The sequence below is a fragment of the Emydura macquarii genome, unplaced genomic scaffold (assembly GCF_026122565.2).
Source record: "Emydura macquarii macquarii isolate MOO-44397 ecotype Brisbane River unplaced genomic scaffold, CSIRO-AGI_Emac_v2 contig_2768, whole genome shotgun sequence".
Lineage (NCBI taxonomy): Eukaryota > Metazoa > Chordata > Testudines > Chelidae > Emydura > Emydura macquarii.
The window spans coordinates 47,521,228-47,547,831 of NW_027132905.1; the positions used below are offsets into that span (position 1 = coordinate 47,521,228).

Below are 26,604 nucleotides of genomic sequence, written 5' to 3' on the forward strand. Positions count from 1 at the left end.
GAAAAGAAGAAACTTTACTTAAACTGTTTAAGTTTTCACTGTTGAATAAATATAAAAAGAAAAAAAAAGTTATTAAACATTTATATGGTGGCATTGCTATGTGGAACTGCGTAAACGCCATTCCTGCCTTCTACCACCACAGGAATAGCTCTGACTCCACTGGTTGTGTATCCACAATGTACCATTCATTTACATTCCCTTCACCAGTACCTTTACAGTCCCATGTAGTAGTTGCTGTTTACAGCATCTCCTCTGCTTTCGGCCCCTCCTGAAGTCTCCCTTCTATGAGACTGGGCTTAACTAGCTCTGTTCCTCTCCTCTCTCACTTCCTTCCTGTTCCCTTCTTCTCCCTCTTAAGCTGATGGGCTAATTGGCGTTTTAGCCAATTTGGTGGCTCCCTCACCCAGTTAGATAATTAACTTCCATTTTTGTTTGAGGGATAATTAAAACAATTAACCATACAAGCACAATTTTAATTACTAGTATTTGTCCTTCAGTGGGGCGTTTGACACAGTCCCACATAGCATTCTTGACAGTGAAGGCAAGTGGCTTAGGTTAGATGCAATAGAGAAGGGAAAATTAATGGAGGGCTGCAAAGTGACGTGATCAAAGCAATGGGCCAGAAAGATTATCTGTGCAGCAGCATTCCAAATGGGTATGAGTGAGCCAAGACTGTATGTCAAGGCCAGAAAAAAAGATGTTGCAGTAGTTAAGAAGTGAGGTGATGAGGACTTGGATGAGAGTTTTAGCTGTGTGGATGGATAGGAAAGACTATCTTAGGTTATGTCTACACTCGTGTATGTTCTCAGGTAGTTGACTGGGTACATGCTTGCTCATGTTCCTATATCTGTGCTGACTGTCCCCATACGCTGTGCTGGAGATGGATATATGCTGTGTACACATGGATCCCTGTGTCCACACTGCAGCTTTTTGTTATGCAATGTAGTGTGGCCATTTCAGGGCCAGTATCTCAGGGTTCTGGGCATCACAGGAGATGCTCTAGGACTCACTTTGCTGTGTGTTATTGGTACTGTCCTCTGCCTTCACACTTTTGCCAATGGCTGTTCCTCCTCACCTTTCCCTCCAGTCAAACCGTGTGGAAGACAAGAAGCAACTGGATGATGATTTGGTTCTGCTCCTGCTCCTTACTGTCAGACAAATACTTATGCAGTGGAATAGGTGATCGATGAGAGGCTGGATGGAATCTGGGCAGAACTTTCCAACATGTCAAATATGGCTGGCTGTGAGGTTGAATGACAATCTATTTGGGTCCCATGGGACAGATATAGTGACTGCTGGTATTGCCCAGGTATGCCCATAAGTGGAATGTCAGTGCTGGTGCAGGACAGCCAGTATGGGGGTGGTGGGATCACATTGTTTTGGGAACCTGGGCTGATGAGCACTGGCTTCAGAACTTCTGAAGGAGGAAACAGACCTTCATGGAGCTGGCTGAGGAACTTACAGCACATCTCCAGTGCCAGAACACTTGATTCAGGAAAGCCATGCTGGTGCAGAAGTGGGTGGAGTGTACTTGAGGGGGGAAGAAGGGACTTTATTTCCTAGCAATTATGTGGATCTCTACAGCGTCTATGCTAACAGTTATTCTTGAGGACTGCACATACTCTCTCCTCACTTGGCTTATGAAACCATAACCTGACATTAATAACTCAGGAAAAAGGAAATTCAATTACAAACGTAGTGGCTGCATCATAGACATGGAGAGAACATTTGGCAGGCTGAAAGCTCATTGGTGATGCCTATGCACTGGTCTGGATTCCAGTGTGGCAAAAGCTGTTTGCATAATTGTCACATGCCGTGTGTTGCATAACATTTGAGGGGAAAAGGTTGTGCTTTGGTCCAGAGTAGGCACAAAACAGGTCTGGTTGACAAACTCTGTACAGACAGCTGGATCCCACTCACATGCATGCTGGTCCTGGGTCCCAGTGGGCATGGGGATGCCATATGCGCATACATGCTGGAACAGCAGGGAGGCAGAGGGTGACATCTGTCTTTGCCGAGGGACACCTTCACACCCTGTGCAGCTGCTGGAAAATCACAAGAGGGAACATTGACACACACCTGTGCGCTACCTAGCTTTGTGCGGGTTTTGTCCCCTGAAGCAGACAGTCACTAGTCATTCATTCCTGTGACTATTCACCCACCGCAGACAATTAGTACAAGGTACCTCCACTTGGTTAACACCTTAGGGGTTGGGTTGGTGCTGTGGAGGGTGTTGGCCAAGTTGTGTTATGATCATGGCGCAATGCTTTTGTGTCATAGTAACACCTTTTTGCAAGACTGTGTTATTGGGAGCACTCACTTTAAATGCCCTTATCAACATTTCCTTAAGAGGGGGCGGGATTCACACATTCTTTCTTTGCATCATTCCTTGCAGGCCGTGCTGAAATCACTTAGCAGCTGGTATCATCACGACCCCCGAGACTGAAACTGGTCAAGATTTTGAGGGACTGGGGAAGGAAGGGTCATTTAATCACTATTCAGTGGCAGATGACTTTATTGTTATTTTAACTGTGTTTTCCTGTTCTGTATGCAAACCAGCCATAAAGACGTTTACTTACCCATTCTCTGTGTTGTGACTTCTGCTGCTTTAAAAACTACTAATGCTTTCTAAGCAGATAACAATGTATTTCCCGCATCCCTCCTGTGTATTCTTTGGCAATCAGGTAATTATGGACCTGGGGTGGGGTGGAAGTGGGTGTGGGAGGGACAGAAATGCGTTTGCAGTGTAATAGCACAGAGAGTTACACTATTCAAATTTATGCGCTCTGAATCATGGGGCCTAATCCCAAACCTGAAAACATTTTACATTCATCATGTACAGGAAAGAGGCTCCACACTCACGTCAAGGAAGTGATAACATTTATTGAACGTGGCAAATGGAACGTGAAACTGAAATTTTAAGAAAGAACTGACAATCAAAAGACAATGGACCTGACAGTGAACAAATGGCAACAAGTTAATGTCTCTGAACTCATCCCTTTACCCTTCTTTCCTCCTCCACCAGACAAGGGAGGGAGGGGGACAGCTGTGAAAAATTGTTCAGGGGGACAACTGGGGACATCTTCTGCATGGGACTTGGGGGCCAGACACAGTGGCAAAGTGTGCAGGTGATACAAAACTGCTCAAGAAAGGTAAATCCAAAAGTGACTGCAAAGAATTACAAAGGGATCTCACAGAACTGGGAGACTGAGCAAGAAAATGGCAGATGAAATTCAACGGTAATAGGTGCAAAGTAATGCACATTGGAAAACATAATCCCAACTAGACACATGAAATGGTGGGGTCTAAATTAGCTGTTACCACTCAAAAAAAAAAAAAAAAAAAAAGACCTTGGAGTCATTGCGGATAGTTTGCTGAAAACATCTGCTCAGTGTGCATCAGCAGTCAAAAAGATAACAGAACGTTAGGAAACCATTAGGAAAGGGATAGATAATAAGACAGTAAATAGCATAATGCAACTAAATAAATCCATGGTACGCCCACACCTTGAATACTGCTTCAAGTTCTGGTCGCCCCATTTCAAAAACCATATTAGAATTGGAAAAACTTCAGAGAAGGGCAACTAAAATGATTAGGGTATGGAACAGCTTCCATATGAGAAAAGATTAAAAAGACGGAGACCATTCAGCTTAGAAAAGAGGCTACTAAGGGGAGATATGGCAGAGCACTATAAATCATGAATAGGGTGGAGAAAGGGAATAAGGAAGTGTTATTTACCCCTTCACATAACACAAGAACTAGGGGGAGGTTTAAAACAGACTTATGGAAGTACTTCTTCACACAACCTGTGGTGCTCATTGCCAGGAGATGTTGTGAAGGTCAGAGGTGTAAGTGGATTCAAAAAAGAATTAGGTAAGTTCCTGGAGGACAGGTCCATTAAGGGCTATTGGCCAAGATAATCAGAGATGCAACCTCATGCTCCGGGTGTCCCTAAACCTCTGATTGCCAGAAGCTGAGGCTGGATGACAGGGGATGGATCACTCAAACATTGCCCTGTTCAGTTCATTCCTTCTGAAGCACCTGGCACTGGCCACTATCAGAAGACAGATTACTCGACTAGATGAACCATAGGTGTGACACGGTACAGTCACCCTTATGTTCTTATAACATTTATATTGTAATAGTGCCCAGCTGCCTATCAACCTCAGGACTCCCTTATAGCAGGTGTTGTACAAACACCTTTGACAATGTGGTCACTGCCTGGAGAAGATTACATTCTTGGCACATAAGAGGCAAACATAGGGTTGAGGAAGAGGGAAAGCATATACAGTTTTCAATAACTGTATGTATGTGTGTGTATCTATATCTATATTTGCCTTTTGGGGGGTTATTATAAACAGATGAGTGCTGTACCCCCAATTTTTACTAGATCTAGCCATTAGCAGCTGGATGATTTCTTATAGGCACCATGGCAGAAGTGTGTCTTGAGGAAGGATTTGAAGGAGAAGGTAGTGGCCTTAAAGTTCAATGTTTCATGTGAATTGGGTAGCATGGAAGAAGGTGCAGAGAAATTTGTGTGGGAAGCTGACACATGGGCCGTTGAGTTTGGCATTGTTGGCATTGAAGTCGGGGGTGGTTGCACAGTAAGAGACAAGAGAAAACAGGTAAGGAGGTACATAATTGTGAGTGCTATTAAAGGCAGCTATAAAACACCTTCCAAAAGGAACTGAAGATTAACAGAAACTTTATTGTATCTGAGGAAAAGGGTGAAACGTCTTTGCCTTCCCATAAAACTGCTGCAAAACATATAAGAAATCAGTCAGACTGCCAGCTCCCGGGACTGGAAGAAAGAAGAGAAGAACAGAAATGCAAGATCAATGCAATGAAAATCTGAAAAATCCTCCTGTTATTGCAAAAAGAGAGAGAAGAGAAATCTCAGGTCTCTTGGTAGAACTAATATATCTTTGTCAAAAGAAGCACTAATACCTTGATAATGTGCACAATATGAAAACACAGATAGATGCAATGGCAACAACATTCTCCTACAATTTATGCAAGCCTCCCACATTCCTAATTAATACTTCCGGTGTGGTAATATCTTCATCTACCTATGAGCATATCCAGGAGTAGGAGGACGGGGTGTGGAGGGATTTTTTAATCCTGTACTGGAGATTTTAGCTCTGGAGACAACTGCAGGAGAGCAGTCAGTTCCTAGTTCCATCCTTCTCAGCACCGTGAAATGGAATTCATATTAGAAATTTTTATTGTTGCTTTTATCTTGTTGGTGGCACTGGCATTTTACTATGAACATCCGAAAGCTGAAATCCCTCGAGAAGTAGATCAGCGCATAAAGCTTTACATGGTTCATTACGTCATTAACTTTGTATTTGGTCTGGTGAGTGTACCTTGCTTGAAACTCGGGTTTGATTTTGGTTTCCAGATACAGAGATAGATTTTGTAATAGTCAATGTTTAAATATATTGTAAAGAGCTGGCACAATATCCCTGTCAATTGGATTAATTCTTGGAGGTAAAGAGAAGAAAGCATCATGCAACATCACCCATGGATAGTTGAAAGGGAGAATTATTACTTAATGGTTAGGCAAAAGTCTTCCTAGAAAAAAGTGCAAAGAGCGATAAATTCTGTTCTAGTTAGGAGCTCTGGTTAGTGCTATGAAGCCTATTGCTTATTCAAATGCTGTAGAAAGATTTCAAATCATGGCAGCACAACCTGCAGATTCTCAGTTCGAGGTGTGAGACTATAGTATATTTAAAACAAAAAGTTAAAATGAGGCAAGAGATATGATTGAAGTCAATGGAGTCATATCAGGTTCCATCATCTGAGGGTCTGGGCATGGTCTGAATCCTGCTATTATGACAGTTCTGCTTAAAAGCAGTAGTAGGGATCTGCTGGCTGTGACTCTGAAGGTAGGCTTATGTTGGGGTTTTAAAGCAGGGATTCAGCCACCTCTTTTTTTGTGTGAAGAATACAATGCATCTTTGCCAAAGTTCTAGCACATAATCTGAGTCAGCGCTGAATTTTGCAAGAGACAAGCTGGGCTAGCAGCACCGAGTGCATAACTCTGAGAGCCCATTGGTCCATAGGCTAGCCCAGCCTCTCAGGTTATAGCACGCTAGCTCCCTGAGAGCTACCAAGAGGATGTCTCCTTGTGCTGGGAATCACACCCCCAGCTTGTACCCTAAAATTCATTTCAAATGGTCCCTTTAAGAAACGTGTCCGGGGGAGCCTCACCTTTTTTTTTGAACCTTTCTAAGTTAAAAATCCAGCCCTCCCAGGCACCAAACTTCACTCACCCCCATCTCTGACAAGCCACTTCCCAAATTTTAAAATACACTCAAAAACAAGGTCCTCCCTGCCTGTGGATGGACATGTGGCAACAGGGCCATGTGGGATGGGGAGTTCAGGGAAGGATGTTGTGGGTCCAGAGATGTATGGGAACATCAGATTATTGTTCAGGGAATTAGTTGGCTGTAAAAAGAACATGAGCTGAGCTGGGTTACAAGTTTGCACAGGCTTCCCCCTCCATGAACGTCTTCCATTCAGCCCTCTCCCCCACCCTGCCACCAATAACTCCTCCTCCTGTTCTCCCTACAGTTGTATAACTCCCACCATACTCCCTCTACCGCCAGGTGCTGCCCACCCAATAATTGCATGCCTTTGCTGAAATAACAGGCAGCAGAAACCTCTCTGAGCTATTGTCTCAGGCTGCGTGCAGACTCTTGGTTCGCGTTTTTCAAGTTATCTTAGCAACACTGAGATTTAGAAACTTATCTTTTTAAATGAAAGCTCTGATGCTGGAGCATCTATCTGTACAGTGATACAAAGACAGTAAATAATTCAAATATCCCAGGAGGAAAATACTCAACATTCATTGGGACGTAGATAGACAGTTAGACTAAGCGTTAATAAAAAGACATGATAAATAGGAAAACTAGTCTGTGCTTTAGCTTTTTCTTATCTGCTAAGATTTAATTGATAAGAATAAAAAATGACTGGGTAGTGGAGGATAGGCAGTCAACAAAGGACAGGGGGAAAGGGACAGAAAGTGCCTGTCTATATCTTAAAGCAGAAGATGGGGACTGGTGGATGGTCATAGGAGTGAAGCTGGCTAGGGAGCAGAGCTATGGAAACTGGGGAACTGTCAATACTATAATATGCACTGTGTTTAAAACTTCACAAGCTTTCTCTGCTAAGGGTTCCATTGGAGACCAGGGCTGGAAAGAAGAGGGATGCAGATCAGTGGAGGGGAGTGTATGCGGGGCTTCTGGAGCTGTGTCTCAGTGGGAAGGACCTCTGAGCCATACCAGGACAGTTCTATCCCCGGCACAACTAGAGGGCGCGCACGCACGCACACACATACACACACACACCCTCCTTTGCTTAGCCCCTTTTCTAGGCCCCTACTCTCAGCAAAGTCCGAGTTCTACTCCCATGACCACCACTGCCCCCAAAACTCTGCGTCCTATCCACTTCCCGCAATATGTAGGTGTGACATCAAATGCGCCACATTTCAAAAACCTAGGAAATTCATCCACAAAATCTTTTCTGTGGCAGGTTGCCACCCACACAGGCCATAATGAAGACAAAACCCACAAAAGCAAGGAAACGAAAAGAGCGAAGAGTACATATTCTCTACCCTTCCACCCCTAGATACACATATTACCACTACAGCTACTGTACACCACAGACTACAAAGCACAACCATCACCCTTCCTCCACAGGGATGCAGACCACCAACACTGCTCTATTGCTACCAATGGGATCTGTTTTTCACTGTTTCAGCTTGCGTTTATCACATGCTATACCATTTGCATTGATTGTGGGAGGCATCTTTGAGCAGGACAAACTTGTGAAATGAGATCACAGCTGACTTGCCATTCAGCTTTCTTATGCTACCTTGCAATTCTTACGACAGTTGAGCGTACACCTCCCACTGACATACATGTTGGCAACAATCCGATTGCTGCAGTCAGCGTCACTGGGAAATTGCATGTGTTTTTGGATTAGGTGTTGCAACAGATGACACATTCAAAACAATGCCAGACTCACCAGTTACTAGTTTAAGAATTAGATGGATGAAGATAAACCATTTACATGCAGATATCAAGATACTAGATCATTCTTTTAATATGCTAAGACTTGATTTCAGTGTATACGGTTCTCTGGAAAATCCGTATGTTACACTTCCTGCAAAATTTCAGGGGTGGAGGCTGGCATCCTTACAGTTCAGTGTGATGTATGGTAGCTGTGGTAATGATTAATTGTAAATCAGGAAGTGGAGAAGTAGATGGCACAAACTGGAAGGTAGCTCCATTTTTTACTTGTTTGATGTTGTTATTTTGTTAGGTAATGTGAGCTGTTTATGTGGATAGTTAATTTAAAGCACACCATCTATTTGCATATAAGAATATGTTCATAAGCTTGTTGGTTTAATAAAGTTGTTATTAAAGTGTAAAAGGCTTCTTGACTACAGCACTTAACACGCTGTCAGAAGTAAATCAGGTTTGTTGCCCCTTCTTCCCTACTGATGTCCCTCTTCTGAGGCCAGTCTCACCTCACTGCCAAGTGGTAGCAGATTTTGTCGCCTTCCAGGTCAGCTTCCCAGTGAAGGGAATAAAGTCAATGATACGAAGTATGGATGCATTCTAATTGTAACTTGCTTTTTCACATGTATCGGTCCTGGAACAAAGATGCAGGCAATCCCTTCTTTAAGGAATCTCAGTCTGACACAAATGACCGATTCTCAGAGAGCAAATCTGCCTTAAGAATGGACTCTAATTAGAGTCCAAGGCAGAAAGCAAAACTCGCCTGCTGCTCCCACAGCCCCTACTCACAGAACTTGGTGTAAGCAAAAATTGGCAACAACACATGAATTTTTTCCAAGACTAAAAACTAGTTTGCTCTCTAAGAAAAAGAACTCGGAAGACAATGTGACTTGTAAGGTAGGTACCTGGGGCTCTGGAGGGCAATGCGAGATATTTTCTTTATGTACACAGTAGTTTGAGCTGTGATTAGCCAGTCTAATAAATTCTTGATGAGTCTGAAGTTATCTAGCATAATACTGAAGCCACTCCACCCTGATCTAAATCAAACAAGGGGTTACTATAGTTTTATCTATACTATAATCACCAGGTGTGACTGCAGCTCCAGCTGATGTAGCTGAGCCGGCTTGGGTTCCAGAATAGCAAAGCCTCAGCAGCTCAAGCTTCAGTGTAGGCTGCACAAACCCCCACGCAACCCTGGGAGATTCCTTGCTGGTCCAGCTCACACTGAACCTTGCATGACTGTAGCATCACTGGTCGAGGACCCAACACAGCTAGATTAAAGATCGCTCGGGTATGTCTGCTCGATCTTCAGTCACACCCTCTGATGGCTGAATAGACATGCCCCGTGTGTCTCTGAGAACTGGAAATATCCCTGCTCGCACCCCCTGCCCCTGCCAGTTTTATAAAAGATTGTGTTTACCGTTTTTTAAAGCCCGTCCCCAGACTGGCCACTGGAAGGGGAATTGGGTCGGCTGAGCAATTGACTCCAGAGTCCCTCTACTTGATAAATCCTTGCTTTACCTGCCATAGAGGTTGAGTAGGATTTCAACAAGACAGACAGAGGAAGCAACAGCTCTCTGGCACTTAGCTGAAAAGTTGGAGCTGTACTTCCCCATGCTCCTGCTTTCTTTAGAATCCTAGACCCCTAGGGTTAGCAGGGACTGCAAGGGTCATCTAGTCTAACATCCTGCCAAGATGCAGGATTTGTTGCGTTTAAACCATGCAAGACAGGTGGCTATCCAGCCTCCTTTTGAAAACCTCTAGTGAAGGAGCCTCCACAACCTCCCTAGGCAGTCTGCTCCATTGTCCTACTATTCTCACCATTAGGAAATTTTTGCTGTGATTTAATCTAAATATGCTGTAGTTTGAACCCATTGCCTCGTGTCCTGCCCTCTCTGGCAAGGGAGGACAACATTTCTCCATCTCTTTTATGGCAGCCTTTCAAGTCCCCCTGCTATCATGTCCCTCCTTAATCTCCTCTTTTCCAGACTACACATACCCAATTCCTTCAGCCTTTGCTCACATGGATTGCATTCCATCCCCTCGATCCTCTTTGTCATTTGCCTCTGGCTCTTTCCAGTTTCTCTACAACCTTTCCATATGTTGGTGACCAAAACAGACACAGTACTCCAGCTGAAGCCTAACCAGAACCGAATAAAGTGCCGGTCCAGCTTGGAACATCCTCCCCAAAGTATCTCCCTTACTTCACCAAGTGACTCCTAAAAAATGTTTTTTCATCTATTTTTTTAAATTAACATGGTCATCAAGACATGCGCCTGGCTTACAATGTAAACATATGACTTTCTTGTTCCTGTTGTCCCTTCCCATGTTGTCTCATGATTAATTTCAATAGTATGCTGTTCAGGGCAGAAGCCAGGTCTCTATTTTGTAATGGAACCCTTTTAAAAAAAACAATAATACTATATTTGCCATTATGCAGAGAGTGCACGAACAGCCCCACAGTATGGGTTAAGTTCATCCACATGAAAGTTTATGTTAATATAGAATAATAAAATGTGTGCTTTCTACAGAGCTTCTCATCTGAGCACCTTACACACCCCAATATATCTTAGAGGTTAATCCTGGCTTCAGTGAAGTCAACAAGAGTTTCGTCATCAACTTCAATGGAGCCGGGTTTTCACCCTAGCTTTTTCATGAATTCTAAAAACGAAACCATTTGAGAAGTGCAGGGATCCCCTAGAAGGGTTTTGTCAGGGCTTTCTAAGTTTTCTGTTGGAAACTGGAAATTGCTGCCAAATAAAAGGAAAACCCAGCCCCATGTTTCACTGAATAGTGTTGACGTCACAAGTATGGGATCATTGCCAATCAACCAGGAAGGTTTGTTTGTCTTCGAATTTCGAAAGCAATTTCAAAACTGCTGTGAATTTGGAACAGAGAATTGCTTTTGCCATTTTAATAAAGCGTTTGCTTGTGTGACGGAGATTGTTGCAAGCGGGAGGGAGACACTGATTTCCTACCCTAGTTATAGAGGCTGGAAACAATACTTTTTATTTGAGGAAGGGCCAGATTACCCAGCTGCCAAATGTGGCAGCTCCACTAGGCTTGTTGTAAGGTAAGGTAAGGTAAGGACTGCATGACTCACCTGGGAGTGGGATAAGGAGCGTTTCAACTTTGTTGTAGGTCACGGATTCAAATCCTGCCAGAGTTAGTAGTAATCAAGAAGTTGTAATGATCTGAAGGCTCACTGGGAGCACATGTTAAGCAAGTTGTTTGTCTGAATCTACTTCAGAATGAAGGAGTGACCACATTACCAGCATAATGGACCCCTTTGATGGCAGGACCACAGGCACCAAAATTTGAATTGGTCATGGCGACAATTTCCCATTCACCCTCCAGGATGCGGTTGAAGCACACTGACGGGGAACTGTACACTAATTTTTTTTGTCTCTTTCTCATTATAAACAGGGAAAGATTGTTGAGAAACTGGGCATCTGCAGGCAGCTTTATGTCCTCAAGTGCTTCATGTATGGAATACCACCATGGAAGTCTAATAATCTCTTCATCAAGGACTTGAAGTTTGCAGGGCTGTCCTCGAGGGTTTACCAGCCAAAAGCGCCATCTGCTGGTCCAAGGAGAGGCCTCATTTATTTTCACGGAGGAGTTGGCCAGTTTGGAAGCATTAGTAAGAAGTTTAAAGAAATGAAGAACTATGATAAATATGAATTATTATATTATTCTTGATAGTCCGCGATAGCTCTTAAATAGGATCATTAAGAACTACAGCAATTAAGAACTTAAAATTAAGAATTATGATAACCAAACTTAAAAGTTGCATATTTTTAGTTAGACTAGCAGGGGTTATGCAGCTAAATATTTCCTTGGACGGAATTTTGTACTTATCCTTGGATTTCTGTTCTTTGACTATTCATGAGAATCGCTTTAGTTTTCCCTTTCATTGTTGATGTTGGAGACAGAAAATTTGGAGCTTTGGCCACTGCTGGCAGATGGTTCTCAAGCTAGATTAGTAACATGCTGAACTTCATTAATAATTACAGCACCAAAATGTCCTTTGTGCCTTTGAAAAATCTCCCACGGTAACAATAATCCCTAAGGCTTAACCCATTGCCCATAGCAACTTTTCCTCTTTTTGATTAAAAAAAAAAAAAAATGAAAGAAAGTTTGAATTTGTAATTCAAAATGCCTCTCTTCCTCACACCTGTTTAGGGCTAGCCAAGAGTAATCCTTTCTGGGGCCAAAAAGGAACAACGACAATCAAGATTTTCAAAAGCGATTAGTGATTTTGGGTGTCTCAGTTTTTCGTTGCTCAATCTGAGACATTTTAAAGTACGCTGATTTGTGGAAGTGCTGAGGACCCACCTTCTGAAAAATCTGCCCCCTTTAAAGGCATCTCACATTGGGCAAAAATGGAGGCATCCAAGATCACTGGTCTCTTTGGGAAATCTTAGCCTGTGTGCAGACTGAGTGTTGGGTGCTGTAATTAGAGTGGGATGAAATTTTTCAGATGCATAGTTTTATTCACAGAAAAATGTAGTTTTGGGTTGACCAAAATATTCTTGCATTGGGGATGAATTCAATGAATAGTTTCTGCCAAAAAGATGATGGGTTTTGTTTTTTTTTAAAGTTAAAAAGTTTTGTTTGAACAGTTTGTAAATGAAGTGTTTTGACCTTTTGGTTTGAAACAAAGTTTTGATTAAAACATTTAGCTAGATTTAAATAAATAAAAAAGGGTAAACACCCAAAAACTAAACAAAAAACCCTAAATCATTAAAAAAAAAAAGAAAAAAAAAGAAAACGTACATTTTGGGTCAAACCAAACCAAAATATTTTTTGGCTTTTTCAGTTCAGCCACTGAATTGAAACCCCCCTCCAGCCCATCCCGCAACAGCGCAGCTCTAGTAGTAATAGCTGCAAAAAGCGGGTACTAAAACAGGTAGCCACTTTACAGATTTCCTCATCAGAAGTTTATTATTCCTATGCCCATTAAAGAGTGAGCTATAATAATCCCCTTGGAAGGACTAGCTCATTTGGTCATTATATGCTTCCTTGGTACAAGTTTTAAGCCTTGGGAGAAGGTGATGCTCAAAAGATTTGGTTAACAAAGCTGCTCAATTCCTTAAGTGAGATGCAATTGAGATGCACTTATTTTCCCTTCCAATATCCAATTTGTGCTATTCCATCGTCTCTTTCTTTTGTTTCGGACATACAGACAGCAGAGACCTTTCCTAAGATCTTTGTTCATATGTTGTGACTTGTGGAATAATGGCCTGGTCTGTTCTGAGCATCACCTTGTACCTGTGGAAGGGACAATTATTACATCTCCATGGAACTGGCCCCCAGACAATGTTCCTTCTAATTTGCTTTCCACATGTGGAACAAATGACAGTCTGAACTCAGGTTTAAAATCTATGGCGGCAGTCTCTTGCACTCCCTGTCTAGCTGTATCTCCACCCTATCTTTCTAGTTGCCATTTCATTCACTCATCCCTCTTCTTCCTGCCTCATCATTCATTACATATCCCACACTCATTATTGACTCTTTTTCTTTCACTCTCTTTCCCTTGCTGTCCTTTGCAATTTTCCTTTCCCCTCCCTTTCCTCATTCTACACACCACTTCTTCATTTTTGCTATATTCTATTCTCTTTCTTATATGTTGCCCATCACTGTGGCAATCTAAGCACCTTACAGAAGTGTATTATGCAATGTCACTGGTATCTGTCATGTATGGTTCTTCCTTTCCTCAGGAGAAAAGTTGCATGAGCAATTAAAAAAAAAAAAGATATTTATAATATTTATTTTATATACGTGCATATATGCATGGCATGTGCTGTGCATTTATAGTGACAGAGACAAGGGTAAAAGAAAATGCATCTTGCCCTGGCAATGGAAAGTGGTGAGGTTTGAGGTAGTTCTCCATGTGTGTGAAAGAAGGTCCCACACTTGTCCCTTAGGAAAATCCCACCATTTCATTACCCTTGATGTGGCTCTGCTAGTGGTACCAGTGATGTCTTTCTCTACCCTCCCGGGAACAGAGCTGGTTTACATAACATGAAAGTAAAAACGTGTAGAGCCCTGCAAATCCGCAGATATCCATGGACCATTTTTTCAGATCGCAGTTTGGCTGTTTGTATCTGTGCAAGGCTTTAGAAACGTGAATCGACATTGGTGACCCATCTGAACGAGGGCTCCCACAGATGGTAATGAAATGGTGGGAGAGCTCATGCCTGCGCCACCCCTCCACCCACCACCCAAAAAAATTCTAGTATAGACAAGGCCAAGGACAGGAGAAATCCAGTGTAGGCTTATTAGCATGAATGTGATACAGATTCCAGAAAATTTGACACTTTCATTTAAGTGTCGCTACTTTTACAACTTGACTCACTACAGAGAGACATTAAGGAGTGTTTTGAGAATTATGTTTGAGTACTTCTGCTCCAATGCATGCAACTCCCAATGAAAACCCTGAGTCCATTTTGCCACATATTGAACTGAACTAAAGATGAGTAGGGCTCCACATCCCAGAAACCCTCCTAATCGTCATGTAAGATCGTGAACCACTCATCAAAAATGAAACACCCATCTGAATTTTCTTCTCATCTTTTAAGGATAGAGAATTGAAACTCTTAAAGACAATAACACAATTTCATTGAGAATTTTTTTGTTGCAGGTATGTATGAAAGACTGTGCCGTTGTGTTGCCAGTGAAAGTGACTCGGTGGTTGTGTGTGTTGGGTAAGTGATCTCATGTCAATTACGTTATTTGGGAACCGTTTACAGTGTGTCAGCTTCCAGGTGTATACATCTGTGAGGCACCTTGCACAAGACTGCCCTTTCAGGAAATGGTTCATCAAAAAACATATTGATTGATATAGTTTGAACTCTACACTCTGTTCTCTAGAACAGACCTGCAATAAGTCTGTTACAGAGTCTAAAAGAGAAGACCAGACAAAGAAAAAAACCCTTCACATATTTTAATAAATAGCATCATTTTTATAGATATTAGATCAAATTCTGATGCCTCTAATGCAGGAGGAGGGGAACTTCATATATCTTACTCTCACCTGTGGTGACACAGCCAGATCAATCCTTAGCATGGCTGTTATGGTAGCACATTAGCTGTAGAATGATAGAATCACAGAAATGTAGGGCTGGAAGGGACCTTGAAAAGTCATCCACTCCAGCCCCTTGCACTGAGGCACGACCAAGTAAACCAAGACCGTTCTTGACAGGTGTTTGGCCAATCTGTTCTTAAAAACCTTCAATGATGGGGATTCCATAACTTCCCATGGAAAGCCTATTCCAGTATTTAACTATCGTGTAGTTAGAAAGTTTTTCCTAAAATCTAAACTAAATCTCCCTTGGAACAGATTCCACCCATTACATCTTGTCCTACCTTCAGGACATTGATCATCCTCCTCTTTATAACAGCCCTTAACATATTTGAAGACTGTTATTAGGTCCTCTCCTCAGTCTTATTTTCTCAGGTCTAAACTTGACTAGTTTTCTTAACCTTTCACAGGTTCCTATTTTCTAAACCTTTTCCCATTTTTGTTGCTCTCCTCTGGACTCTCTCCAATTTGTTCACATCTTTCCTGAAGTGCGGTGCCCAGAACTGGACACAGGACTCCAGCTAAGGCCTCTCCAGAGCTGAATAGAGCAGAACATTTATTTTCCTTGTCTTTCTTACAACACTCCTGTTAATACAGCCCAGAGTGTTATTAGCCTTTTTCACAACCGCATCACATTGTTGACTCACATTCAATTTGAGATCCACTATAACACCCAGATCCTTTTCAGCATTACCACCATGTAGCCAGGTATTCCCCAGTTTGTAGCTGTGCATTTGATTTTTCCTTCCTCAGTGAAGTACTTTGCACATCTCTCTATTAAATTTCATCATGTTAAATTCAGACCAATTCTTCAATTTGCCAAGGTCATTTTGAACTCTAATCCTTTCTTCCGAAGTGCTTGCAATTCCTCAGAGCTCAATGTCATCTGCACATTTTATAAGCTTACTCTCTACTCCATTACCCCAGTCATTCATGAAAATATTGACTAGGGACTCGGGACTCAGGACTGACCCCTGCTGGAGCCCTCTAGATACACCTTCTCAGTTTGACAGTGAACCATTGATAACTAGTCTTTGAGTACAGTCCTTCAACCAGTGGTGCACCCACATTATAACAATGTTATCTAGATCACATTTCTCTCGGTTGCTTATAAGAATGTGTGACTGTGTCAAAAGCTTTACTAAAACCAAGATATATCATGTCTACTGCTTCCCACATGTTCCTGCCATCAAACAGGCCAGTAACCTGGTCAAAGAAGGAAATTAGGTTGGTTTGGCCAGATTTGTCTTTGACAAATCCATGCTGACTGTTCCTTATAACTCTGTTTTCCTCTAGATGCTTATAAATTGTTTAATAATTTGTTTCAGTATCTTTCCAGGTACTGAAGTTATGCTGACTGGTCTATAATTCCTCAGGTCCTCCTTGTTCCCCTTTTTAAAGATAGGTACTATGTTTGCCTTCTCCATTCCTCTGGGACCTCACCTATCCTACATGATGAGTTCTCAAAGATAATTACCAATGGTTCCAAGATTGCTTCAGCTAGTTCCTTAAGCACCGTAGGATGAATTTCATCAGGCCCTGACGACTTGGATTCATCTAGCTAATGGAAATATACTTCTATGCAGCAGCTTCATAGCTGTAAACCACAGAGGCCTAGGAGAAGGGAAGCAGCTCTGGCAAATGAATCCTCAATCCCCTCCTATAGCTCTCTGCAAAGCATGCCACTGTGTCTCTTCATGGACTACAGCAGAATTGGGAGCGAAGGGGAAGATATACAAGGGTCTGCTGATTGGGGGGCTCATTGCAAGCACTATAGAATGCTTCTGTGTAGGACTGGTAAGAAGGGTCATGCGTGGAGGCGGGAGGTGAGGTTGTGCCTCCGCTCCCACCCTCCAGCCCTGGCTAGTTTTTGTGGAGGACTGGCTTACTTAGTTCCAACAGGTCTATGCTTACTGACTAACAGCCACTTCCTTGGTACGCACCTGACTGACAACCATGAGGCCTGTGTGTATTTGTATTCATTAGTAAGAGCTCAAAATTGGGAGGCTATTTTCAAAAACATACCCAATCCGTTTTAAAATTTAACAGTGTGAATAATTTGAGTTTCAGCTCATCCAACTCCCTTTTAGCTAAAACATGGTCACTTCTGTTAAGAGCTCATGCAAAGGGCTGCAAGAGGAAGCCATTTGCAGTGTACAGTGAGATTATTTTATTGGGCCTACCCAAACCCAGGAATTATGCTCCATATCCTTGAGAGCCATCTGCTGTCCCTTACCTGTTAAAAACCTGTTTACAGGTCGAACCGACCTTTCAGAACCTCCCTCCTAATTATTCCCCAGGTGCTAAAGTCAAAGCACGTGACCCTGATGTGAGTCACAAGGGTTTTCAGGGAAATTATATTTGTGAAATGAACGAGAAAAGTGGACGCCCCCAAACGCTTGAGCTCATCAGCATTCGCTGTGTTGTAACTGAAGATCTCTAGCTAACTTGCTTTAGTCCTGCTAACCTGAGGCACCCAATGGAAGCCGGTTGCTGCGGCATAATCAGAGGAAAAAACCAGCAGAAGATTTTGCAGTCTGGCCCTGATTGTCTGCGTCAGGCTGGCTTCCCTATTAACAATTTTTTGGGTGTCCTTTGGCTAGACAACACTGCATCGTGAGTTGCGAACAAAAAGTCATAACCACAATGAACATTAATCTGTATATTCCAACCCTTCTGTGTATATTTCAACCCTCCGTATTAGTCGGCGCTATAAAAATGAATGTTGATTGTTGCTGACAACCCTAAGTGTGTGGTGCATTTGTGAGGGGGTAATGTTTTATATTTCCTCATATTGTGTGTTTCTTCATGGGAAATTTTATCTCCTTTTTCAGGAGTAAAGAAATTGGGATAAAATGTTGTTTTCTTTGAATTATATTAAAAATTGCACTACCGGTTCCCTAAATCCAGGGCTATTGGAATTGAGCTAACAACCATGCAGAATAAATAATTCCTGACACAAAAAATAGTAAATCTGTATCACTTTCAGGTTTTATTTTATAAATCTCTACTCTGACATATGTACTTGGGAAGATATTAGACTTCATTTCAAAGCTAAAAGCAGGAAGGGTGATTACTGGTACATACTCCAGAATGCTTTAGTACAAAGATTTTCCCTGCATGACCCCATTTCCAGGTGTGTTGTTTCCCACTACCCCAGACAGCATGGAGGTAGCTGTTTAAAAATGGTGTCCACCTTGTGCATGCAAGGTCACGCCACAAGGAGGATGCCATTTTGCTTTACAAAACAGTGTCCTCTGGATTGCATGACCTCACACCCATATGGTGTGTTCGAAGTCATGCTGCATGGAAGGCGCCATTTTGTAGAGCACAACAGCTTCCTCCGTGCGACGTGACCGCGTGCATACGGTGCGTGTGAGGTCACGCTGTGCAGAGGAGGCTGTTTTGTAAAATGGTGTCTTCTGCACGCTCGGGATCACCCCATCTGATGAGGACATGACCCCATTTGGGGTCACAACCCACCATTTGGGAACTGCTGCTTAGTCCCACGCAGAGTGAGCTGACATGTCTACAATTGCCTGAAAGAGTTAAAAAGGACGAGTAACTCCTGAAGCTATTCTACGAAGCAGAATTTTAAACAATAAATCATCATAATAATACCTTTTTTCTATTGTTAAAAGAGTACTTGAAACAGCAGAGGGCACCGCTCATAGATAGGATGAAATTAAAACACTGTCATTGATATTTTAGGTATCGTTTGGCTCCCAAGCACCCATATCCAGTCCAGTTCTGGGACTGTCTCACTGCCACTGAATACTTCATGACTACAGCAGAAGAATACGGGGTGGATCCCACTCGTATTATCATCTTTGGAGACAGCAGTGGAGGCACGCTCACCGCTGCTGTTTGCCAAGCACTAGTGAGTAGAACAGATCTCCCAAAGGTACGAGCCCAGATCATGATCTATCCATTTCTCCAGGGTATGGACTTTAATTTGCCTTCATACCAGCAGAACGGTTCCATTCCCTTCTTGTTAAAGGAACGGACTCTCGCACTTGGTATGCAGTATCTCAATAAGGACTTGTCATTCATGAAAAATATCCTAGAAGGTTCCCATGTGCCAGAAGATTTGAAACTGAAGTTCAGAAAATGGCTGAGTCCAGACAATATTCCTATGGAATTTAAGATTAGAGGCTACAAACCACATGTATCTGCTTCATATTCAGAAGAACTTCACAATTTGGCCAAACCACTTTTTGAGACAACCTTTTCCCCACTCTTAGCTGAAGATGCCATTATTTGTCAGCTTCCTGAGACTTACATCTTGACCTGTGAGTATGATGTGGTCAGGGATGATGGACTGTTGTACAAGAAGAGACTGGAAGACAATGGTGTTCCAGTGACTTGGTTCCACCTAAAAGATGGATTCCATGGAGCACTATTACTACTCGATTATTGGTATCTTTCATTTCCGTGTGGAAGGAGAGCAATGGACAATGTAGTAAACTTTATAAAAGGCTTATAGCCGGCCCCCTGCAAAGCCCCTCCCCCCAAACCTCCCCCCAAAAAAATTTCGGAGCTGGGTGTCTTGCATTCCTTGCCTGAAATTATACCGCTCTATGATCACAGAAATTTCAGGAAACTCTCAGATTTCAATTATTTTTGGTCAGCTCTGAAATTCTTACACTGGAGATGCCCCCTCTTTTTTTCTCCTGCTGCTGTTTCTGTCCGGTCATGGGAAGCACAGCTAGAAGAATCATTGTTTCCCCTCCTTCTGCTACTCAGCTTTTTAGGGCTGTTTGCTGTATCCATTGAACATCTAGTCTTCCAGGGAGAGATATGTGCAGTGCTGCCCAAGGGATGGAAGACAACACTAGGGTTAGGAAACTGAATATAGTGAGATGGGGAAAAATCTGGAGGTAATCTGAGGGGGGATGAATCTGGGGTGGAGGGGAGGGGTGGAGTGCGGTGGGGTGGGGGGGTGACATGATGTCTCTTGGGGAGTTGAATCTGGAGTTGGGTGCAGAGAGGCCTAAATCTGATGGAGGCTGAATCCAGGGCAAATGCTGGAGGGCATAGAGAGCTGAATACGGGGAGGGAGCTGGGAATACAAGCCAAGAAAAGATGGTGGACAGAAAGAGGAGGAAAAAAGAAGGAATCAGCCTGTGGAGAGCAGAGCAGTATGAGTTATAAAGTAATAAAATATGAACAACAGTGTTTAATCACGAGCTACATGCTGTTACGAGTTGCAAAGATAAATGAAACTATCTTGTGCCGGGAGGTAGGAAACAGGGTTAGAGTGTTTAATCAAAGCAATAATCCAATCATATGTTCTGCAGGGATGTTGCATAAAGTAAAATTGTTTAGAATCCAACTTCTGTATTAAAATGCCATCCATAAAACTGCAGTTTTAAATAAATAATTGATTACTTACCCTGAAGGTACTTTTTGATTAGCCACTATAAAGAGGATTTATCACTATGGATTCTAGGCCTGTATTATCTAAAGCAGAAAGCACTTTCTGATAAAAAGAATGGACCCATGAACACTGTACCATGCCATGGCAGAGAAAGAGCTGGGATAAAGAAACTGCCAACATTCAAATTGACCTCAAATGGTCTATCTCTAGAAGAGAATGACGGATAAGCAAAAACATGTTCTATTTTTTAACTAGGTGGATGGTCTGAGTTCTTGGAAATCTAGAATACCCCAAGAGATGCTGAATTTGAAGGATTGGTGATTTGAGGTGTGGGGAGGGGGAGAGGAGGAGAAAAAAACCCGACAAAAATGCCCGCTTTTGCTTTAGGACATTTTAAATATGACTCATGAAGTGTGTCTTCTGTATTGAGTAATCCAAACCCTGTTAAACCTTACAAGCTGAGTGCATCCCCTACCAGCTTCAGCCCTTTACTTTCATTACAAACAATCAAACAACTGAGAAACTCTCCGACTGGCTTCCTTGTAACACCTAAAATAGTTGTGAAAACCAGACAGTTCTGAAGCCCCTCACCCTTTACTGCACAAATGTAAGGCCCATAACAATACCAGCCTAAGACCATGAGTATAGCATCACCCTGAACATTTTGTACTTGAGCATGTGAAACCAACTGTCAACACAGCTGGAGAATTCAAATCTGAACAGCAGTTTTCAGTATTATGCACACCCCATCACAAGGTGGTGACCTTAGAAAAATGATACCAAGAAGATGATTATTCAATATTCTGTGATCCTGAAGCTCAGTTTTCATTATTTGCAATAAATATAAATCCTCTGCTATCAAAGAATACCCTACACGCATAATAAAATATAATGAACATATTTATAAGACATACATAATACAGTGCAACACACAGAGGGTTAAGAATTTAAAATGACCAGATACCAATCGAAGCTCTCAGCAGCTCAGAGGAAAACAGACAGAATCTTAGTTTAAAGAATAAAAGTAATAATCCTTAATACTACTAAAGAGTTTACAACTGTTTTTTAAAACGTAATGAATATACCTTGAATGTAGAAAACTAAAATATTAAGGTTGGTTAATAAATTGCCTTTGATTACACCCAACAGGTGATTTTCAAGAAAAATGAGCAAATAGCTTTGAAATCATCCAGTACACTTATTTAAGGTTTACAATCTAGAAATGTTTGTGCATGTAAGAATATGACTGTTTTGTGGATTAAATTTGGGGGGACATAGTTTATAGGAGTTGGCTTTTGGTAACAGAAATTATATAAATTATTTTGAATTTTAAACATTCTAACTGATTTTGATGGTATTTTCACTACCAACAGTATGACTCGTTCAGCTACGATCTGTATTAAGGATTTATGTTAAAGACAATCTTCCAAGCAGAGGACAGAATAAAGTTAGATCAAATTACCTTTGATATTATTTTGATTATTGTATTGAATTAATCAATTTTTAATTTTTTTTGTAACTAGTTTAATAACACTAACACTTCCCTAACAATCAATGTTGAAATGATCTTTCGTTTTAACCACCTTCTCACTGGCCTCCAATTGTCATTTATATTAAGGCTTTTCTATACCCCAATTCCTAAATAAGGAAAATTTTAAGGCACTCGCTTCATTTTTATCAGGAACATGTGGCTAGGTAACACTTTAGATAAAAGGTAGAATTTCCTCACTTTGCATTTGTCTATACGAGGGGTAATCTGCATTATGGAGATGTGTTTTCTAAAGTGCACTAATGTGTTGCTCATTAATTGGTCCATGTAGATTTTGCTGGTGCACACTGGGTGTACGTGGACCAATTAATGAGCAACTTTTTAGTGTGCTTTCGAATTCACCCCCCCTCCCCTCCCCCAGTGCTTGTTAACCCGCCAGGTAGAGCAGCAACTCAATAGCTGGATAAATTGTCTACATTGTTTATTGCATCAAGTGTTGCTAGGATGGAAGTGCCTGGTGCTTTCACTAATAATAATGAATCATCTAACTTTGTGCACACTTTCTGCCCCTCTGTTCTATGGCCAAAGGTTTTCTCAAGGACAACAAAATCAAAAGGAACTGAGGACAGTGCCATAAGATATAGCTTATACTGAAAAAAAAAAAAAAAAGAAGAAGAAGAAAATAGTACTCATTTGGGCATTAGCTATTGGCTTGAAACATTTCCACTCAGTTAAACTATCACCTGCAGGATTAAATTCTCTCTGCAGCTTCAAATGACTATGGCATTCTTCTTTATTTCCTGTGCTAAGATATTGTATTGAGTTATAGTTCTCAGGTAAGCACTTGCTAAGTCCTGTAGGTGGAAGTGGGTGTCTGGGTGGAATACAGGTGTCTGGAGTGTTGTTGGTGAGGTGTCTGTGGGAAGTTAGGCAGTAGCTAAGGAAAGGGGACATCCAAAAGGTGAGAGGGTAGCTAGAGGTGGTAAGGACAAAACTGGGTATGTTTAGTGTAGAGAAAAGAACAGGTCCTCCTGATAACAGTCTTTCAATATGTTAAGGGCTGTTATAAAGCTATGACCTTAAGAACACTCCATTGCCAAATAGCAAGGGACTCTCTGGGATGTAACCGAGAAACTGGCCTGGTCGGCTCCACACACCTGACACACTGTTGTTATAATATTTATTTAAAAGGTTTCACATACTGTATCATTGGAAAACAAATAACTCACTGATCATTAATATTCTTGGGTGGTGCATGTATGGTTAACCTGCAGAGAATTAGACCGATGTGCTGGTAAAGTGTAACTAACGTTTAAACAAAGCATCTCGGTATCAGCCTACTACTGCTACCAGCTACTCAGTTAATTCAAGTGGTAGAGGTCTGTGCTGTGGATCTAAAGGGCTCTGCTGACGACCCATCTGCCTGGACAATATGGTTCCACATGCTACAAATTCTGGTTTTTTCAGTTTGATTTTTTTTTTTTAAATTAGGAAATTACATTGACCACTCCAAAAAAGAATGAGACTATGTTAAAAGAACAGTAAGTTTTCAAAGTCAAGCACTCGAAATTTAAGATATGCCAGAACTCAGAATGCCCATTCAACCTTAATTTGGCCCCCTTTGTGTACGTTTTAACATAGTCTTTAGCTACATGATTCCATACTATTTTTTTCCATGGACCCCTGCTTCATTTGGTGCACAGGATGGGCAGTATTCTGAGAATTAATGAGTGTTGTGTAGGAATATATTTACATGAAATGTGACCAGTTCTACAGATTTTGTCAAGAGGGACTCCCAAAAAGCAAACCCCTAGATTCTCAGTCAATTATCCCTGGAATAAACCATCAATACAGAACACGTTTGTGTAGTCTTTACATGAACCTAAGTGATATATGATATGATAAATCTGGGTCGCCAGCTCAGTAGACCCCAGAGGGACAGGGGATTCTGGGTGCCATCTATAAAAACAGAATAAATGGTGCCAGTTTCTCAGCCCCAGATTGACAATCTAGATACACCTGGTGATGTCTGAACCATTTATGTTTGACAGAGATCCACTATATGCCATTCTCCTGAACCTATGGTGCTGATTCCTCAACACTGGACTGTCAAGGACAGAGTTGACGGTGCTAGACAATCTAAATGTGCCGGAACTTTGACACCTGACTCAGCCACGTGTGGCTCATTAGAGTTGATGGCACTGAAAAGCTGACACCAGCGTAGGTTGATCCAGGCATTTTGGTGTCATGTCGACAGTTCCAGAACCTCAGCGCCAAACTATGTCAATCCAGAAGGATGCAAGGAGCTCAGTGCTTTATCAACAGCAGCAAAGCCCTGGCATCAGATTCGGTTAGCCAATACAGATCCGGGGGAATTTGGTGCCATGACTAGCATGCCACATCTCTGACACTGGGGTTCTGCCAGCTGGATGAGACTGGGGGATCTGGTCACTGCTCCAGCCGGGAAATGAACGACTGCATCGAGTGGATCTCTGAAGTCAGTGCTGGATTTACACACTGCCAGACATAGCCAACAGGGTGAGGCTGCTCTGCCCCTCTATGCAGGTCCAGATGTTAACTATGCTGCACAGGTGCCACTTGGTTCTTTTAAATAAAGAAACCTCTGGTAACAAGTTAAAAGAAAGAATAGCTCTGAAGGGGCAGAATGATAAAGCAATGAGGGAAGCATTGAGAACACTGCCTGGGCTCTGGGCTTGCTGGACTTTCAGTGGTTGAGAAGGAATTCAAAGGTGATTGGACCCAATTTCCCCTCTTATATCCTTGGAATCCTCCGTAAAGAGAGGGACAATTGGCCCCTAAACCCCTGGTCTCTAGAAGATTCTGCAGCTTTCACTTGTAGACAATGTCAGAGGTGCGTAAAACTGCTGGCTCTCCTTAACCAGTTGCCAGGGCTCCCTCTGTCCCCTATTTCTCCCTTATGGTGTTTCCAATTTTCACCAGCACCCGTAGGGTTCTAACAACAGATACCTAGAACATGTCCTGAAATGTTGGACTTGGTCAGCTGCAGCCACCAGATGTCACTGCAGGACCACATTAAGTGACAAACTCCTTAGCTGCAGAATAATTCGAAACCTCGTTTCTAGCCACGGTCCAAGTGCAGAATGTGGGTGCATTACAGGAACAGTGGAAGGATAATAACCAGTTTAGTTTTCACTCTTTTCCCTGTTTTAGAAAAGCTATATTTAAAAAATGTCCCAATGTTATTTATAATTTGACAGCATCTGCAGCTGTGCTAAATGTTCAATAGAAACAATCTTAAACAAAAAATCCAATAGGACAATGGATCCAAATGCAGAATTTCTTGCTATTTCCATCACGTTGCGGAGAAAGTTCACAAGTGCTCCAATACTACGTGGGTGACGGGCGCCAGTAGAGGACCAAAGATAGATGCAAAGTTACTTAGAAAAGAGTGGAGAAAATCTGTTTATCATCAACATTTCATTTTGGCAAAAAACATGTGAGCAACTGTAGCCTTTTTGTTGCTTTTCACAGAACTCCATCCACCTATCCACCCATCCTCCTATCAACCAAAGCTGCTCCTTTTACCTGCCTCAGGTCATATGAATCCATTTCAAACTGATCCTCCCACTTAACCCAATTGAAAATGTTCCTCCAAACAGCCCTGCGTCAAGCTGTGACACCCGCTGCCTCATTCAACCTGCCAGGCAACCTTCCACATCTGGTGTTACAAGGACACCATCACACAAATCAGTCTCTCTCCCTTTGCACTATCTGAGCAGATACAAAGAGTTAAAGATCATCCCCTTATGTGTCGTGTGCTGAGTATTTTTGCAGCCTGTTTGACTACTAATGGAATAAGCAATTGTTTACCATGATAACTAATTGCAGAATATTGGGATAGAGAGGAAACTTGTTGGGTTTTTTTAAATCACGGGTGTCTTTTTACCCCCTCGATCATAATGCTTCTGCATGCCAATGATGCCTGAGTGGTGTGACGTGCCTGCGGGGACACCGTCTGTCTGTGCAAGTCAGAGCAGTCCTGAGGCTATTTGAACTTGTATTAATGGCTGAATTGGCTCCTGGCCAGCCCTAGGATCTAGGGGGCATAAAGGTGGTGAAAAGCTATTTTTGCTCTTCCCAGGTCCTGCAATGAACAGAGCTTAGTTAAGATCAAGAATCAGGGTCATTATTCTCACACCTTGTCTTCATTGTCCTGTCCCCCCTACCTCTCTGCTCTCATTCTCTCTAGACCTGTTCCCATTGTTCTTTTGCAAGTCTGGCACCTCACTGCTCCCTGCTTCTCCCATAACAGACTTTTCCCCTTCCATCACGCTGCCTCATCCTCTTATTGCTGGAGTAATGTCCTTTTCCTCATCTACCATTCACCTTCTATTCCCCTTCTTTCACACCCATGTCTTCCAGCGTACCCTCGTCTGCCTTTCTTACCATTCATATTCCCCACAGCCTCACTCAGAGGAGATGTTGGCCCTGATCTTTTGTTGTTTCTTTTGATTTGATCAGATTATAAAATATCCAGGTCAAGGAAGTGCCTATAATTATATCCACATTTTGAATCTGTAGTTCTCAGCCAAGGTGGATAACCACAATTATTATTTTTGCAAATGACGTAAGGGACAAA

At 42.1% G+C, this 26,604-nt stretch overlaps 1 protein-coding gene across 1 annotated transcript; it reads left to right on the forward strand.

The window, feature by feature from the left end:
* Positions 1–5,200: 5,200 nt before the first annotated feature.
* On the forward strand, positions 5,201–19,600 carry LOC137165558 (arylacetamide deacetylase-like 4). The gene is made up of 4 exons (XM_067566840.1): positions 5,201–5,356; positions 11,454–11,670; positions 14,674–14,737; positions 18,826–19,600. Exons 1-4 carry the CDS (start codon positions 5,201–5,203, stop codon positions 19,598–19,600), a joined length of 1,212 nt encoding a protein of 403 aa, XP_067422941.1.
* The last annotated feature ends 7,004 nt before the right edge of the window (positions 19,601–26,604 follow it).